Here is a 19,197-nt window from a genome sequence, read left to right on the forward strand (position 1 = left end):
TTCAGTTTACTCAAAGCAAATAGGGCAAAAATGGTAGCTAGGATGTGTTTATGTTCAAAAAATGAGAGTATCAGCTGTGAGGGTACGTGTGGAAACCACCAGTACCTATGAAAATGCCAGACAAGATCTTTTTGGTTACAGTCATTTGGTTTTGTGTTTTTCTGTGGATATTTCAGCAGAAAAGCCTCAATTGTGTTGAGCATCTATTTGTTTGCAACCTAGAATTTTAGAGCCGAAAGAAATAATGCAGTTGCCTTGTGCGAGACGCTCATCTCTGAGGTGAGGGAAAGGAAGGAACCTAAGTTAGCCTGTGTGAACGGGCTGGTGCTGCAGTCACCACGTGAGGTTGGTGGAGAGAACTGAGCTGTGATTTCTTGAATGGAAACTTTCCCCTAGGGAAGGGGGGGTGGTCTTCTCTTCGGGGGACTCCTGCCTCCCCGTTGCTAAACCTCAGATGCACCAGGACCCCAGAAAAGTAGAACAGGCAGTAGGGAGCAGATGGGCTGTTGCAGCTTCGTGAGAGAGCAAAGACGGGCAGGCTAGGAAAGCCCGTCTCTCAGTAATGCGTCTCTGCTGCTGCTGCTCCAGGGGGCAGCTGAGCAGCAGCGCCTCCCGTGGTGACTCACACATGTGGAGGTTGGAGCTGAGGGGTCCTGGTTGTGGCCTCTTGACTGCAGGGGACCCCCCCGAGGGGGTTGCTGACCCCCTCCCTGAGGCATAGGTGGAATCTATCCTCCCCACTCTTGGCTTTGTCTACTATTTAGATTATTTTATTTCACTGCCAGTGCAGGAGACATAGGTTTGATCCCTGGATCGGGAAGATCCCCTGGAGAAGGGAATGGCTACCCACTCCGCTATTCTTACCTGGGAAGCCCCATGGACAGAGGAGGCTGGCGCGCTACAGTCCTTGGGATTGCAAAGAATTGGACATGGCTTACCGACTAATAAGACTTTATAATGGAAAACTCCAAATAGGTACAATATTAGAAGGGCTAGTATAACAACCCCCCCGCACCTGTCCCTGGGTGAGGAGTCACCAGTATTTGTCCAGTCACTCTCTAGGAACACTACCTCTTGCTTCGCAAGGTTATTTTAAAGCAAACCCCAGACATTATATCGTTTCTTTGTCAGTATTTCTACTGTGCATTTTGAACTGATGGAAACTTAAATCTGATTGAGGGAGGTGGTAGCTGAAAGAAGCTACTTACAGAGTAATTAAGGATTAAGCCGAAGGAGCTACCCTTTGTCAGTGACTCGAAAAGGTTTTGTTTCCACATGATCTTTTGACTGTCAGTGCCTCAGTCAGCATGGGGGCACGGAGAGGGAGTCAGGCTTAGGGGTGAGGGTAGAAGAGCATGGGCTCTGGGGTGATGTTTAGGAGGAGGGAGCAGACGGGATGCTGGGAGCGGCTTTGCTTGTCTTCTGTCTTTAGGCTGTAGCCGTTTGAGCAAGTTGCTCTGTTCATAATGCTAACTGTGAACCTTGAGAATGCACCTTTAATTTATAATTGAAATGAAGGTTCAAAAGGGAAGTAATGATTTTTGCTTCAGTGGGTCACAGTGAACGTTTCTGAGACCCTTCCTTTCATAAGTGGTCATGTCAGGACTGCTGATGTTGCTCTTTCTGTTTCAGATGGGAATGACTGGTAACACAAGTCCATTTGGACAACCCTTTAGTCAAACTGGAGGGCAGCAGATGGGAGCCCCTGGAGTGAACCCCCAGCTGCCGAGCAAGCAGAGCATGGTCAACAGCTTGCCTCCCTTTGCCGCAGACATCAAGAACGCTTCAGTCACCAACGTGCCAAACATGGTGAGTCGCCCTTGGTCTCAGACTGTGGATCTCCAGTGGGCGCTTCGGTGTGTGGATTCTTATCGTGCGACAGTGAAGATCTAAATCTTAGAAGTGTGTTGTGGGTGATAGGAAAATACACACACGTATTTCCTGTGTGTGTGCTGTCTCCGTGAGTTTAATTTTCTATGATGAGCTGCCCGTAAGGGGCTACTAAAGATGATTCAGCTGGTCCCCCGTGGTCCCTACCAGGAGGGAGGGGTTCATGAGTCACTTTGACTTTCCTCCAGAGTCACCCTCTCATTCAATAGGAGAGCTGAGAGAATGGGGAACATGGGCTTTTTTGCCTTTTTTACACTTCCTGTCTGTCAGAGGTTGAGGCTGTCAGTAGAAGCCCATCAATTTGTGTCACAGTCAAATGAAGGACATTTATCTCAGAGAACTGTGCCTTGTCTTGAGACGTGTGTGTGCTGTCTGACTTGACAGATGGCTTCACGTGTCTTCATTCTCCCTGAGATTTCCTGCGTATAAAATAGAAACTGTCCTTGTAACTCTTGATCTCACTAACCCAGGGATCAGTGGGAAACAGCTCCTTTGTGCTGCAAGATGGAATCGCTTGAGGTCCAGCCACTCACGGGAAGTGTGTTCTTCTGTCGGACCTCACTGTGCACACGTGGCCGCTGCGCCTCTGATGTGCCTTTGCTGCGGGGTCAGGGCCTGCAGCAGCCACTCTCCCTTCCCTGGGCTAGCCCCGGGGCTGCCAGCCACGCTGCTATGCGGAGCCATCTGGGCTGACTCAGAAGAAAGCTGGGGGTTATATTCAGAAAAGGTGGTTCTTTGTCTTCTGATTTTTTAAAAACTTTAATTTGAAGTATTTGTTGTCAAGATATCCCAGAGAATTCCTCTATCACTATCACCTGCTTCCCTGGATGTTAGCATCTTCTGTAACTTGGGACAATTTGCCAGAACTAAGTACTTACAGTACTTAGGAGTCTGGAGGTTGTTGGAAGCAGAAAGAGCTAGGTCTCTTTCTCTTTTAGATAAAAATCAGGAAGTGGAGTGATACCGAGGTGTCCTCATCAGGTTTGCTCTGTTTGCCACATTCTCACATCTTAAAACAAGAGAGAGGAAGAGTGATGAGGCTTGTCCTCAAGCTGCTCCGAGTTCCGCCCGCTTCTCCTTGTCGGCATCCCTGTGACTCTCCTGGGTCTGCTTCTCTCCCTCCAGTAACTGTGTGTGGCCAGGATGGCTCTGTTCGCAGCCAGGCAGATCCAGAACTTAAGGCAGAGCCCACTGCTTCTTCCACGCCCCCACCCCCACCCCCCACCCCCCAGCCCCGCTCTCCCTGGCCTTGCCTTCCGCAGTCCTCACTGGGGGACAGTCGTGTGGACTTCAGTGCTGCTGATTGTCCCCTGGGTTTGCTCAGGAACCTGGAGCACATTTTGGCTTCGGGAGTAAAAGCGTTAGCTTTTCACAGACATCCTGTGTTTTTCGTCTGGGAAACTGGGACCCAACTTTTTCCTCCCTTTTCTTCTTTAAAATTTTCTCCAGCCCCACTTTTTCACCCTCTGTCCTTCACGCACAGTCTCGTGGCAGAAACCCTTCCCTGTGGTCCTCTGCCCAGCTCTGCGGCTCCAGGGACTGAATTCCCGGGACTGGTGCGCTGATCAAGGGCAGGGTCAGACCAGACGGGAAAGAAGCTTCTCTCTCCACCTGCGCATGGCCTGGAGCTCTGAGCTGTGGAAGGGCTTCTGTCTGCTGGCACTTCAGAGGTTTCTCCGTTGCGTGGGCCGTGCTGTATGTTGTGGGATACTTAGCAGGATCCCTGGCCTTCACCACTCAGTGCTCCCAGCCCTCCCCTGTTCCCTTCCTTTCCCTGCCTAACCCCCACCACCCTCAGCCAGCCCCAGTTGAAAGCCCCTGCCCTGGAGAACGGTTAGGGGAGGCAGTAGTGATAAAATCTCATCCTTCTGTCTGTGAAGCGAACAAATGAGACCAGCTCTTCCCCCCACCCCAGCCCGCTCCTTGGGCCCCTCTGGACAGCATGGTGAACTGGGGCAGCGCCTTGGTCTGTGCCAGCCTAGCCACTGCTTTCCCACGGGGACCTGGGTGGACCCGGGAAGTGACGCACAGCTGTTGTCTTCGGAGTAAGGTCCTCAGACGTTCACCCATGAGGCGCCAGAGCTTTGCCAGCATGTATGTCTGAAGCCTCGGCCTTCGCGTTGTTGGGTGCGCACAGGTGCTGGCGGGGACCGTCAGAGGAGCAGGGCGCCAGGGCGTGTCACTTGCCTGGTATCCAGGTGCTTTCTCACCGTGTGTTCTATGTTACTCTTTCACAGCCTCTTGAAAGACATCATTCACCTCCCATTGTACAGATGAGGAGGCTGAGGGTTTGACTGAGTTTATTCAGGGCTTGTAGCCTGTTGTCTGCAAGGGCCAGAACTCTTTCAGTGGTCCTAGCCCTCATGTTTTAGGGGCTCTGAGCTCTTTGGGGGTGTTTATATCACTTACATCCGTTCCTCAAAACATATTTGGTGGTCTTCCTTGAACTTTCTAAATTGTATCCAGCCTGTTGGAGCTCAGAGATTGTTGTCTGCAGGAAGGAAGCAGTTACCAAAGACTTAGGTCTCTTTAGTTTAAAAAAAAAAATAGAAAAATTTGCACCTTGAATGTACTTGTGGTTTTTGTCATGCTTTGGAGTGACCTTGTAAAACCCAGCGAGGCTCTGTGTGCCGCCTGGGTGAGTTCGGGCCTGTGACTCCAGCTCACCTGGTGCCTTGGGTGAGCTCTCTGTGGAGCCATTGAGGCACTCGGTCTTTGGCCAAGGGGCTCGTGCCTGTCTCCTCTCCATCACTGGGGGTGCAGAGGAAGCCAGGGGTGCAGACAGTCCTTCAATTTGCTGCTTTTGTTGAGCACCTTTTCTGAGCCCAGGTGTATCTGGAATGTGGCTGTGAGTGATGTAGAGCTCGCCCCCATGGAATTGCGGGGGTGGGGGGCAGCGGTGGTGATGGAAAACAAATAATCAAAGACAGACTGCCCAAGCAGGTCTGAGTAGCACACAGAGGTTGAGGTTGACACGGGGACCTCCTTAGGTGGAACCATCAGAGAGAGAGCTGCACCAAGAATGGGGTTTAAGGGCAAGTTCGGGAGGGTGAGCAGAAGCCATGGAGACCCCAGGGCTCTGGAAGAGCATGGATTGTATGGGAGCCAGCGGAAGTCCAAGGAAGGATGAGGGGGAAGTGGTGTGAGGTGAGTACTGGGGGCTCAGCTGGAGCGATCTCAGGGAGGCTGTGGGTGGCAGTGGCCGCTGCAGTGGTCCAGGCTAGAAGAGACAGGTCACAGTAGGGACAGGGGAGCAGACAAGAGTCTCCACTAGAGTGGGGTCACCACGAGAGATGACTTGGTGGGTGGTAGGGCCATTTACAGGGCTAGCAGAGGAGCAGGCTGGGAAGAGGGTGACGACAGAGAGGGCACTCGCAATTCCACCGTAGACCTTTTCCTCTTGAGATGCTTGTGAGACGTCCAGGTGAGGAGGCCAGGCAAGTGGACGGACATCCAAGTAGGGTGGCCACTGTCCGGGGGGGCTGGCGATGTCCCTGAAGGTGGGAGAGGAGACTGAGAGGGGATGGTGACTGTTGGGGTGGTGAGCGAGGTGAGGGCCGAAGATCGCCAGGGGAGTGTGCAGGTAGATGTGTGGGTGGTCAGGGAGCATGCCGGCTGTGCGGCCAGTAGTCATGGAAACCTGTGACTCACCAGGCTCTGAGGTCTCCCTCTGGGATGTGCTGCCTGGAGCTCCAAAGGGCACAGAGCTCCCCTTGCAGATGGGGTCCTTGTTGAGGGCATCCATATCGCCAGGACAGCATTCAAGAGCAAATGCCACATCTCCCTAAATTTTCACATGGATTTCATTGCAGCTCTGTCTTTCGGCCATTTTATTTGTAATTTCTTAACTTTCTACAGATTTTTGAAGTTGTTAGAATTTTTACCATATTATTACACTGTATTTCATGATTTTAAGATCCACTCCCCCACCCCCCCCAACCCCGCCACATTGTAGCATCTTTGAAATCAGGATGTTTTTTAGAAATAGTCAAGTTTTAGGTCTAATAAGACTCAGTATGTATGCTATTGTTTATAATGTGAATTAAAAAGAGTTACAACTGTTAAATATATGCGTTCACTATCCAGTTTTCTAGGATTGCTCACATGGATGTAAGAATTTCAAAATAATATGAATTTTACTGATGAAGAAGAGTGATTTTGGTGGGGGCATAGGTTGGATTGTCTTCCTGTAGCCTGGCTTGAAGGTCCACATGGGCTGTCTCAAAGGAGAGGTTTGTCCGGGCCGAGCGGAGTTGTCCCAGGGCAGTCCTCTGGAAGCGGGGGCCACCTGACCCCTCAGTGACATTGCCTTTCTTGCCATTTTCACCTGAAAAGGTCATAACAGAGCATGGGAGCGTTAGCAGGAAGGGGGTGGAATTCGGGTATCAGCTGGAACTGGATTGTCCATTCTGCTGTTTGCTGACCTGTGGGGTGTGGGGTTGTTTTGAAGGGGCCCCGTTTCAGGTGGGGCACCCCTGGGTTTATCTCACCTGAGAAGGTTTGGTGACCAGAGGGCCCCCATCGTCAGTTTCTCTCTGGAGTCTGCTCTGGGCGCCCCACTGTGGTCTCCCACAGGGTTATTTCTAAACAGGAAGTTCATGTGTGTTGGGGTTTTTTGTTGTTGTTTTGAGAAAAACTAAGAACTGTATTATGGAGGATTTGCCATTCCGAACTTGTGGCGGAGGAGGGACTTCCCTGGTCGCCCAGTGGCTGACTCTGTTCCTGCTGCAGGGGCCCCGGGTTCAGTCCCCATCAGGGAACTAGATCCCACATGTGGCAACAAAGACTGAAGACTTCGTGTCACACAACTAAGACCTGGCACAACCAAATAAATTAATTGATTTTAAAGACAGAGTTGTAGTGAAGGAAAATAATCAGGAGTGCTGCTCATTTAACACATTATTGCTTGGGGGATTTTTACAGAAACTCACACCTAGGGTCAGCAATTTGTTACGTAAGTGAATGTTGAAATGTCTCTGGTCAATAAAGTTCAGATAACAAAAAACGAATTAATACATCTCTGGTCAGTAAGTTGTTAAAATTGCTCACAAAAGGAAAAATAAAGTACCTCATGGGAGTGGTGTTAGTTCTTGTGTCAGAGAATTGGAACCTGAAGGCTCTGGACAGGCCCCCCAGGCAGCTGCTGGTTCAGGTCTCTGAAGTGGGGGAGGGTTACTGAGCAGGCTGCTCCGTGCGGAGGAGGGTCCGGCTGGAGTGAGCTGGGGGCAGCGCCGCTGGCAGCTCATGGTGATGCGCCATCAGCTCTGGCCCTTCCGGGACAAGCTATGTGTCTTGGAGTTGGTTGTCTGCTTCACAGTGAGTCAGCGGACCCACTGCATCAGAGTGACTGGCCGCTGGGCTGCCCTATGTCCTTCTAGTTCGGAATCTCTTAGAGGACGGGGGAGGAATCTTTTTGTCTCTCACTGTTATTTGTGAGACTTTTCGCTTTTGTCTTTCTCAGTTTTCCAGTGTGTGCCACCTACTTCCCTCTAAGACGGTTCAGGATAATTGCCAGGTAGATGGACTTGGTCTTCCTCTTGTGGTGGGACTACACTCCTCCAGTGACTCTGGTGTAGATTAGGCTTCCAGAGACTCTGTCCCCTGCGGTGTCAGGGACCTGATGCCCAAATGCCCACTGGGAGTGGCCTGCTTTGTTAGTCTTTGTGTCCACTTCAGCACTTCGGAAACCTTCACTCTCTCCCTCCCCCTTTTTGTCTTATTTTCTCATCATTTTCCATCTTCCATATCCAGTTTCCAGTCACTGAGGAATCAAGACTTGAACTGATTGAACTTCATGAACCCAAGCGTCTCTCCCTGTCGTCGTCTTTGGCTCATCCTAGTTTTAGCTGCCCTTTAAATGCGCGTGTGTGTAAAGCATTGTCTGTAGTTCCTTGTCCTTCACACGCATGGGTCTAAAATCACTGGCACTCTGGTGTTTCCCTCCACCCTAGGCCTAGGGAGAGAGCTTCCAGCACTCTCATCCTTCACTGGAATGACAAGTGAGTAGTCTCGTCAGCTCTTCACTGTGAGAGCAGTTTCTGTTGAAAATCACTCTGTGGCCATGAATTATGCCTCAGTAATTGAACTGGAATACAAGGGACAGTGTTGGGAAGTAAGTGCTTCCCTCTCACTATAAGTCCTCCAAGTGTTCTTGTAATTTTAGGCATTTACCTTTCTTATTCTCATCACCTCCACCTCTAACTTGAAGATGAGAAGATGAGTTTATGGGCCTTTGGAGAATAATTTTTAATCTAAAATTCTTACCAGCACCTATATAAATCCTTTCTACTATTTAAACTCATCCTTTTTTGTTTTGGCAATAAATATTAGCCTGGGAAACATAGTCTTAAGTCCAAAATATGATGTGTTGCAAATATAAAAAAAGCTGTAAATTGAGAAATAATTTATGGTATTCTTTGATAGTAGAGACCAGCTGTATTGGTTGTACTGGTATTGGAAGTACTCAATCAGGATCATTTAACTGGGTTTCCCTGGTGGTCCAGTGGTCGGAACCTGCCTGCCACTGCAGGGGACACAGGTTTGATCCCTGGTTTGGGAAGAGACCACATGCCGCGGAGCCCCTACACCCCTGTGCCACAGCTGCCGAGCCTGTGCGCTTAGAGCCGCAACAGGAGAAGCCGCTGCAGTGAGAAGCTCCCACACTGCAGCTAGAGAGTAGCCCCAGCTCTCCACACCAGAGGAAGCCTGCACGCAGCCACAAAGACCGGGTGGAGCTAAAAAAAATCATTTAACTTCTTCCCAAGACTAGTTTCCATTAACCATGTCTTTTCTAGAGCCTAATTAGCATAGCCTTTTCTTCAATGAAGCTTTCTAGGTAAAACAGCATAAATTATCTCCAGAGACATTCAGGTCTTTGACTTCATGTAAAGTAGAGACTTAGTAGGCAGGTTCTTCGTGTCTAAACAAGTTGTGCCCAGTACACACACTGGTGTCAGAATTTCTGCCTGCCCGGTAGCAGCAAATACAGGGACTGTACCAGGAGTTCTGGAAAATGAAGTGACTGTTTTAGGAAGAACTCAGTAGATACCTTAAATGATTATACCTATATATAAATTTTTTTTTAATTTAATATTTTTTTTAAGAGGTAGAACTCAGTAGGCAGCACATTTAATGGGTCTGGAAGGAGACAGTCGCAGCTACCAAAGATGTGAGCGCAGTGTCTGTCTGAAGAGTCACAGCTGACTTGGTGTGGCCCCAACTTCCCAAACTTCTTTGCACCTTTTCCACAATTATCTGAAATGGTGCTTAGGCTTAAGCCACCAAAAGCTAATTTGTCTGTCAAATGATTAATTTGCCAAGTTATCAAAAACTTACTGTAATAAATGTTCTTAAAGAATATGTTCATATAGATGGGTGGTCAAGAAGATGATTCCTTGAAAGTTGTGCGTGCTGAGTCGATTCAGCCATGTCTGCTTCTTTGCAGCCTTATGGGCTGTAGCCCCCAGGCTCCTCTGTCCACGGGGTTCTCCAGGCAAGAACTGGACTGGGCTTCTGTGCCCTCCTCCAGGGGCTCTTCCCAGCCCAGGGATCGAACCCCCATCCCTTGTGTCTACCTGCACTGGCAGGCAGATTCTTTACCCCTTGAGCCACCTGGGAAGCCAGCTGTTAGTAGATGGGTAATTCTCGTGGACTGGTTGTACAGTAACGGGGCCTGATGCCCGTAAGACCTCGTAAATCAGTTGAGACGTGTGGATCTGGTTGGCCTGTCCCCTTGGCTGTTGGAGCAGATCCAGCAGCTTTTACCCTCGAGGTTTCTTTGCACAGGTGTACTTGACCACGCAGCCCCCGAGACAGATCGACTCTCCAGGTGGACAGGAGTGACGCTGGGGCAGGGCAGAGAGTAGGTCTGTCCAGTTGCCTGTCCTGTGCTCTCTCGCCCATGAGTTTTCTTTCTTGAGTTAGCCGTTTTTTCCACTGTGAAATCAGTGTTTCTGATTTGGAAGATTGCTTAGAAATCATTCTGGTCCACCTTGATCATTTTTAGTTGTTTCTTTATTGAATTTAAATCTTAAATTGCTAGGTAATCTTATTTTTAAAAAATCAGCAGACACCAAACAAAAAGAAGACACAGAAACATTATTCTATCTAAATAACTGTTCTGTTTCTTACCAGTTGATTTTTATCATCTCAGGTGATTATCGCTTCTTCCTGGTTTGATAGCTGAAAACATTTAATGAGCATTTTCTCTATTTTATGACTGCAAAGCTTTGTGTAACCAGCTGTTCTAGGGTCCTTCTGGGGGAATCAGAACAAGCAGATATTGCAGAACAACCCTCTGTCCCACCTGGGGTTCGCTTTGGTGTCATTTCCTGCCTTTTAAGTGGAGACTGGGGAGAAGTAAAGTTTCCAGGTGGGTCAGGGGAGGATGTCAGAGAAGTAGGGGTCTGGACTGCATTCGTTACGTGGAAGGTCTGGGCCAGGCTGATCTGAACGGTTGTCTGTGGGAACCCAGCCCTGCAGATGGGGGACGATGGCATGTGGTCAGAGGAAGCACTTTCGTTCACCGTTCTGACTTGTCACTTTCTGCTTCTTACTGTTTGCAGAGTCCTTTGCAGACATTGTAATCTATTCTTGGATATGTCATGAAAAATAACTTCTTTTTCTAGAAAGAATCCAGGATAAACTTTACACATACTCCTTGTGCACATCTGTGATCCTGTTCTTAGGATAAAGGGCATTTAAAAAAAATGAGGTTGGTGCTGATTACTCAGACCTATGTAGCAATGACAGATCTAGTAAAATACAGCAAGCTCCTTTACAATTAAGAAATACACCAGAATAAACGTAAAATGTTTGCCTTTCAAGGCCGTTTAATGGACAGGGGTTTAAATAACGGTTGAGTTATGATGCCAGCAAGATACGTGCAAAGAACAAAAGATCTAGCAATGAGATGGGGTGAGTGGGCTGTGCTCTCCAGAGCCCTTGGGTTGTACACTTTATGTTCACCTGCTCTTACTCATGGTTCAGAATGTTGACGGTCAGGGGGTCGTGATGGCAACACTGTGACTCCTGTTCCCCGGTAACCTTCCCCTTCCACCGTTAGGAACTGCATGTGAGCTGATGGGAGTTACCAAAATGTATTGCATGAATTGTAAAGCTTGTGATGGATACTGTTGTATTGCCTTCCAACAAAAGCCAGGAAGCAGGTCACTAGTATCCCATGATGCTCCCAAGGCTGGGGGTTATCATTCGGTCCTTTGACAGGAGGAGATAGTGTCCAGTTATTGTGATTTGCATTTCTTGATTACTAGTAAGAAGGAAAGTATGTGTGTTTAGTATGTGTTTGTTTCTCAAGTTGTTTAGTTCCTGTCCTTGGCCAGTTTTTCTTTATAAAAAAACTTAATTTATTTATTTTAATTGGGGGCTAATTACTTCTCAGGATTGTGGTGGTTTTTGTCATACACTGACATGAATCAGCTGCAGGTGTGTGTGTCCCCCACCCAAAGCCCCCTCCCACCTCCCTCAGGTTTTCTTCTACATTCTCTTCAAATGCTTTATGAGGCAAGGTGGGCAGCCGTCTGACAAGGCGAGTGCAGAAGAGTAAGGAGGTGGGAACTCCCCCCGGTCCACCACCGCCCATGCGCTGCACGGGCCTGCGTTAGGCCTCCCTGGGCTGGGGGTGGGCATTAAGTGAGCTGCTGCTTGTTGGGCACCCAGCACTGAGTCCTTGAGAAGTGGAGACTGAGGACTGACACCGGCACTGTCTGCTTTGGCTCGTGTGTGTCGCGTGGTCTGCCTAGTTTGTTGGTCGCTGTTAACGGCGGTCTGGCCCAGGCGCACTCATGGTACTCATGACTGCCGCTGCATGAGAATCACCTGTGAGTGTCTCTCCTAAATGTTTCTTTTTATTGTAACTGTAAAGTGCATCCGTGTTCATTTTGGAAAACCTTTAAGAAGTATAAAGCTGTTGTAAGGAAGCCTCCTCTGTGGAACTTGAATACAAACGCCTCTGCCCCCACCGCCCCTCCAACCCCCATCTTGTGAACGTAGTCTCTGGGAGGCATGAGTGGGGAATCTGTATTTGAAGAGGTTATACTGGGGGCTAGTTAGGAACCACTGCTTTATATATTTTTATGAAGGCCTGTACCACTTTGTAGGACTTTTACAGTTTTTTTTTAATATTTAATTGTTCATTGTTTTCTACTGATTCTTCTGATTTTCCTCTCAAAGTGGGATTTTTTTTCTTGTTTGTTATAAAAATAGTAGACATTTCTTGTAAAACATTCAAACAATGCATGAAGTTGATAAGGAAAAGCTGAATGACTTTACGGTACTATTTTAATAGCTTTCTTCTGTACCCTGATATGTTCCATTTAACTTCACTGGCAGCGTGAGGGTCTGCGTTATTTCTGGGGTCTGTGTGCGTGTTGTGGCCATGCTGGGTCTCCGTTGCTGTGCGGGCTTTCTCTGGTTACAGCAGGCAGGTGGGTCTCCGTTGCTGTGCGGGCTTTCTCTGGTTGCAGCAGGCAGCTGGGTCTCCGTTGCTGTGCGGGCTTTCTCTGGTTGCAGCAGGCAGCTGGGTCTCCGTTGCTGTGCGGGCTTTCTCTGGTTGCAGCAGGCAGGTGCTGCTCTCTGGTTGTGGCGTGTGGGCTTCTAAGTGCAGCGGCTTCCCTTGTTGCAGATCACGGGCTCTCGGGCAAGCGGGCTCAGTAGTTGTGGGGCATGGGCCTAGTTGCCCCAGATAACAGTGATTCTATCTCACAATGCTTGGTGGGTCAAGGATTTGGTTGGGGGTTGGCTCCAGGCCTTTGTATTCCATGTGGCTTTGACTAGGCTGTCCTCAGGTCCCCCTTACTTTTCATGCCTGCATCTGATTTCATGAGGTCTGTAGCCATAATTTTTCTTAATTGGTCTGTCTTTTCTAGACATTTAGGGAAATTTCCGGTATTCGGTAATTTAATCAAATTGTCTGTCTTTGTACACAGATTTTAGCACACTAGTTCGGCTACTTCCCTAATAATAAATTGTAAGATGTAGAACCACTGGATCAAAAGGAATGGACATTTTTCGTTTTTTTATCGTGGTCATATTGATAAGTGAAAGATGCTTCTTCGTTCTAATTTCGTTTCTTTGATAATTCGTGAGATAGAAGTCATTTTAAAACAGCTCTATTGATATATGATTGCTCTCCCGTGCAGTTCCCTTCTTTAAAGCACACAGTTCAGTGGCATTTAGTGTTTTGTGCCGCCATCACCAACCATGTTCAAATTTAGGACATTTTCTTGTTTCAAAAAGAAAGTCTGTACCGTTAGCAAGTTCCTCCCATTTCCCCAAGATCTTCAGCCGGATGCAGCCACTGATCTCTTTTCTGCCCCTGTGGATCTTCCTGTTCTGGAGATTTCATCGAAATGGAATTATACAGTATGTGGTTGTTTGTGACTGGTGTTTTCACTTCGCACAATGTTTTTGAAGTTCATTCATGTTGTAGCATGTACTGTACTTCCTTTTTTGTGGTTGGGTTATATCCTTTTTTTGATATACCATGTTTTTCCAATCTCTACTGGATGCCCATTTAAGTTGGTTCCATTTTTTGGCTATTAGGAATCTTGCTGCTGCAAACATTAGTGGCCATGTGTTTGTGTGAACCTATGTTTTCAGCTCTCTTGGGTGTATGCTTCAGAGAATTGCTGGTCCAGATGGTAACTCCAGGTTTAACCTTTTGAGGAACTGCCAGAGTGTTTTCCCAAGTGGCTGCACCCGTTCACACACACTCCAGTAGAATGTGAGAGAGAGCAGGTTCTTCTCCATCAGCACTTGTTACTGTCCGTTTTTAAACTGTAGCTATGCGGCAGGTGTAAAGCAGTACTTCACTGTGGTTCTGATGATAGTTAATGGTATCGAGTGCTTTTTCATGGATTTCAAGTTTCAGTAAACATACCAGTTTTTTCATGCATTTCTCTGTATATCTTCTTTGGGAAAATGTCTCTTCGTATACTTTGTCCATTTAAAAAAATTAGGTTCCTTTTTTTTTTTTAAATCATCGAGTTTTAAGAGTACTTTGAGTGTTTTAGATATAAGTCCCTTATCACATCTGTGATTTGCAGATGTTTTTTCCCATTCTTTGGGTTGTCTTTCACTTTCTTGATGGTGTCTTTTGAAGCTTAACAGCTTTTAATTTTAATGTGGTCTAGTTTATTTTTTTCATTACCATGGTTTCTGCTTTTGGTTATATACCTAAGAATCTATGGCAAGATAGAGTCCTCCTTCATTTTTACCGTTTTCCAAAATATTCTTAGTTATTGCAAAAAATAAAGTTGCCTAAAATTATAAAGTACTTTTGGGGGAATTTGCAAATTTTGTTCTGTATGTTTAAATGGAGGTTCTTGTCTAAGCATTTTTCTTTTAATTCTCTTCTCCCGCCTGGACAGTGGGGACTGAGCTGGGAAGTTGGTAGAATCCGAAGGCTGCTTCTGACAGATTTTTGCAGAAGTTCATACAGCTCTTCCTTCTTATTGAGTACCAGCCTCAGAGAGAAGGAAATTAAATTTGCCCCACGTTTGTAAGCACTTTGCAACCTGGACTAGCCTCATGCAAGCCCGTGGAGTTACATGGGGAAGGCTAACCCAGGGACACGAGACTTGTCTGCTTCATGTTGCTGATGACTCAGCTTCATCCTCCAGTTTGTTTTTGAGATGTGTAAACAGTGTGTAGACTTACTAAATAGCTGCATGTAGATGGAGAATAGACCAAGACTTGAACATGCTGTATTTCCACATGTTGAGGTTTCAACATACCATCAAATACAGTTCAAAATGTGTGCTTGAGAACATCACAGATGAGAAACAATGTGTTAATTTTTAATGACTTTAAAAGTCTTTTATAATTTAATCCTAAGATTGAGACTTTTTTTAACCAGGTTTTTATATGATACCTCTTTTTACGTTTGTTTATTTTGTATGTAGTATTTCTGTATTTTAAGAAATGACAGGAGGACAACTGGCTTGATTCTTCTAGACATCAGTATTGTGAGAAAGTAAAGGCAGGGGAGGGTAGCAGGAGACGAAGAACCTTAAAGACGGTAACCAGGTGGAGGGTGTGGGCCTGAAATGGGTCCTGATCTGTGCACACCAATTCTAAAAGACTGTTTGGAGACAAGTTGAGAAACTTGTGTATGGACTACATGTTAGAAGATATTAAAGAATCCTTCATTTGGTTATATGTGATAATGGTATCTTTTCCTTTCTACTTTTCCACTTGTTTGAAATTTTTTTGTAAATGCAAAAGAGACCTAACCAGGTATCATCTTACATTTCCCATATTCTTCTGTTCTTGTTGATTTTCGCTTGGACTTTGTAGTCCATGGAAATGAGCTAATCGATGCAGAATCGTTTAATGTAGGTACTGAATGCTGCAGAGGGCATAGTCACAGGCTGTTTGTTTATTGGAGCCTTATTTTAAAGTGTCAGAAAAAAGAGGAGTGGCTACAGTGTATGCCCAGTCATTGGAGTTTGGATAAATGAATGTACAGCCACATGTTCACTACACATCATGCTACAACTTGCTGGTACGGGGCAGAACCTAGAATAAATACCAGTTCAGTTCAGTTCAGTTCAGTTGCTCAGTTGTGTCCGACTGTTTGCGACCCCATGAATCGCAGCACGCCAGGCCTCCCTGTTCATCACGATCTCCTAGAATTCACTCAGACTTATGTCCATCGAGTCCGTGATGCCATCCAGCCATCTCATCCTCTGTTGTCCTCTTCTCCTCCTGCCCCCAATCCCTCCCAGCATCAGAGTCTTTTCCAATGAGTCAACTCTTCGCATGAGGTGGCCAAAGTACTGGAGTTTCAGCTTTAGCATCATTCCTTCCAAAGAAATCCCAGGGCTGATCTCCTTCAGGATGGACTGGTTGGATCTTCTTGCAGTCCAAGGGACTCTCAAGAGTCTTCTCCAACACCACAGTTCAAAAGCATCACTTCTTCGGCTCTCAGCCTTCTTCACAGTCCAACTCTCACATCCATACATAACCACTGGAAAAACCATAGCCTTGACTAGACGGACCTTAGTCGGCAAAGTAATGTCTCTGCTTTTGAATATGCTGTCTAGGTTGGTCATAACTTTTCTTCCAAGGAGTAAGTGTCTTTTAATTTCATGGCTGCAGTCACCATCTGCAGTGATTTTGGAGCCCCCAAAAATAAAGTCTGACACTGTTTCCACTGTTACCCCATCTATTTCCCATGAAGTGATGGGGCCGGATGCCATGATCTTTGTTTTCTGAATGTTGAGCTTTAAGCCAACTTTTTCACTCTCCTCTTTCACTTTCATCAAGAGGCTTTTTAGCTCCTCTTCACTTTCTGCCATAAGGGTGGTGTCATCTGCATATCTGAGGTTATTGATATTTCTCCCAGGAGTCTTGATTCCAGCTTGTGTTTCTTCCAGTCCAGCGTTTCTCATGATGTACTCTGCATGTAAGTTAAATAAGCAGGGTGACAATATACAGCCTTGACGTACTCCTTTTCCTATTTGGAACCAGTCTGTTTTTCCATGTCCAGTTCTAACTGTTGCTTCCTGACCTGCATACAGATTTCTCAAGAGGCAGGTCAGGTGGTCTGGTATTCCCATCTCTTTCAGAATTTTCCACAGTTTATTGTGATCCACACAGTCAAAGGCTTTGGCATAGTCAATAAAGCAGAAATAGATGTTTTTCTGGAACTCTCTTGCTTTTTCCATGATCCAGCGGATGTTAGCAATTTGATCTCTGGTTCCTCTGCCTTTTCTAAAACCAGCTTGAACATCAGGGAGTTCACGGTTCACATATTGCTGAAGCCTGGCTCGGAGAATTTTGAGCATTACTTTACTAGCATGTAAGATGAGTGCAATTGTGCGGCAATTTGAGCATTCTTTGGCATTGCCTTTCTTTGGGATTGGAATGAAAACTGACCTTTTCCAGTCCTGTGGCTACTGCTGAGTTTTCCAAATTTGCTGGCATATTGAGTGCAGCACTTTCACAGCATCATCTTTCAGGATTTGAAACAGCTCCACTGGAATTCCATCACCTCCACTAGCTTTGTTCGTAGTGATGCTTTCTAAGGCCCACTTGACTTCACTTTCCAAGATGTCTGGCTCTAGATTAGTGATCACATCACCATGATTATCTGGGTCGTGAAGATCTTTTTTGTACAGTTCTTCCATGTATTCTTGCCACCTCTTCTTAATATCTTCTGCTTCTGTTAAATCCATACCATTTCTGTCCTTTATCAAGCCCGTCTTTGCATGAAATGTTCCCTTGGTATCTCTAATTTTCTTGAAGAGATCTCTAGTCTTTCCCATTCTGTTGTTTTCCTCTATTTCTTTGCATTGATTGCTGAAGAAGGCTTTCTCATTTCTTGCTATTCTTTGGAACTCTGCATTCAGATGCTTATCTTTCCTTTTCTCCTTTGCTTTTTGCCTCTCTTCTTTTTACAGCTGTTTGAAAGGCCTCCCCAGACAGCCATTTTGCTTTTTTGCATTTCTTTTCCATGAGGATGGTCTTCATCCCTGTCTCCTGTACAGTGTCATGAACCTCATTCCATAGTTCATCAGGCAGTCTGTCTATCAGATCTAGGCCCTTAAATCTATTTCTCACTTCCACTCTATAATCATAAGGGATTTGATTTAGGTCATACCTGAATGGTCTAGCGATTTTCCCTACTTTCTTCAATTTAAGTCTGAATTTGGCAATAAGGAATTCATGATCTGAGCCACAGTCAGCTCCCGGTCTTGTTGACTGTATAGAGCTTCTCCATCTTTGGCTGCAGAGAATATAATCAATCTGATTTCGGTGTTGACCATCTGATGATGTCCATGTATAGAGTTTTCTCTTGTGTTGGAAGAGTTTTCTCTTGTGTTGCTATGACCAGTGTGTTTTCTTGGCAAAACTCTATTAGTCTTTGCCCTGCTTCATTCTGGATTCCAAGGCCAAATTTTCCTGTTACTCCAGGTGTTTCTTGACTTCCTATTTTTGCATTCCATTCCCCTATAATGAAAAGGACATCTTTTTGGGGTGTTAGTTCTAAAAGGTCTTGTAGGTCTTCATAAAACCGTTCAACTTCAGCTTCTTCAGCGTTACTGGTTGGGGCATAGACTTAGATAACTGTGATATTGAATGGTTTGCCTTGGAGACAAACAGAGATGATTCTGTCGTTTTTGAGATTGCATCCAAGTGCTGCATTTCGGACTCTTCTGTTGACCATGATGGCTACTCCATTTCTTCTGAGGGATTCCTGCCCGCAGTAGTAGATATAATGGTCATCTGAGTTAAATTCACCCATTCCAGTCCATTTTAGTTCGCTGATTTCTAGAATGTCGACGTTCACCCTTGCCATCTCTTGTTTGACCACTTCCAATTTGCCTTGATTCATGGACCTGACATTCCAGGTTCCTATGCAGTATTGCTCTTTACAGCATCGGACCTTGCTTCTATCACCAGTCACATCCACAACTGGGTATTGTTTTTGCTTTGGCTCCATCCCTTCATTCTTTCTGGAGTTATTTCTCCACTGATCTCCAGTAGCATATTGGGCACCTAATGACCTGGGAAGTTCCTCTTTTGGTATCCTATCATTTTGCCTTTTCATACTGTTCATGGGGTTCTCAAGGCAAGAATACTGAAGTGGCTTGCCATTCCCTTCTCCAGAATAAATACCAAGCCAAATTTATATAAATAAAACTATTGGTCAAGGTTCATACATACAAAAATGACTGGGAGGAGAAAAACCTGTCTGCACTTCCGCAGTGGACTCCTGGCTCTCAGGATTGCAGGTGTTAAGTATTTCCTTAGTTCTTTTGCTTTCCACATTTTTATAATCGCGGAAATAGACAGAAGGGAAAGAGGCTGTTTTCCCTCAGGCGTTAAGTGCTTCTCCACTCAGTACACTCAGCCTCTTGGCTTGAATTTTGCGTTTGTTTTCGTTCCTGATTAGGGTTCTAGGAGTTGTGCTCTTGAGTGAAGCCAGGTAGCTTTTCTACATAGTTATTTTATGAGTTCTCATCAAGGTAAAGCCAAAACACAAAACACTCTTTTTACAGTGAACTTTGGTTTATAAAGAAATATGTTTTTACTTGGTGTTCTCCTAGTTGCAAATGTATATAGTTTTGATTCTTCATTTGAAAAATCAGAGCTGTATTGTACTTGGTGGGAGGCACTAGGTGTTGTAAAATGAAGTCAGAAGTGTGACTTAATCAGAGCAATAGATCAGAAAATCCCTGAAATATGGATTATATTGTTGCATGTTAGGAACATTACATTTCTCTTATTTCAAAGTTTCTTTAGTAAATTTCTGAAAAATATTGGTAGTTGGTAAAAAGT

The 19,197-nt window shown here is 45.9% G+C and overlaps 1 protein-coding gene across 2 annotated transcripts in view; it reads left to right on the forward strand.

The window, feature by feature from the left end:
* CREBBP (CREB binding protein) overlaps window positions 1-19,197 on the forward strand; it is a 120,954-nt gene that overhangs the window by 51,289 nt on the left and 50,468 nt on the right. For both annotated transcript variants that reach the window (XM_068968314.1, XM_068968313.1), the window contains exon 3: window positions 1,633-1,809. In XM_068968314.1, the coding sequence (XP_068824415.1) occupies window positions 1,633-1,809 (177 nt within the window). The remainder of the gene's footprint in view (window positions 1-1,632; window positions 1,810-19,197) is intronic.

The sequence above is a fragment of the Capricornis sumatraensis genome, chromosome 3, assembly GCF_032405125.1.
Source record: "Capricornis sumatraensis isolate serow.1 chromosome 3, serow.2, whole genome shotgun sequence".
Taxonomy (NCBI): Eukaryota; Metazoa; Chordata; class Mammalia; order Artiodactyla; family Bovidae; genus Capricornis; species Capricornis sumatraensis.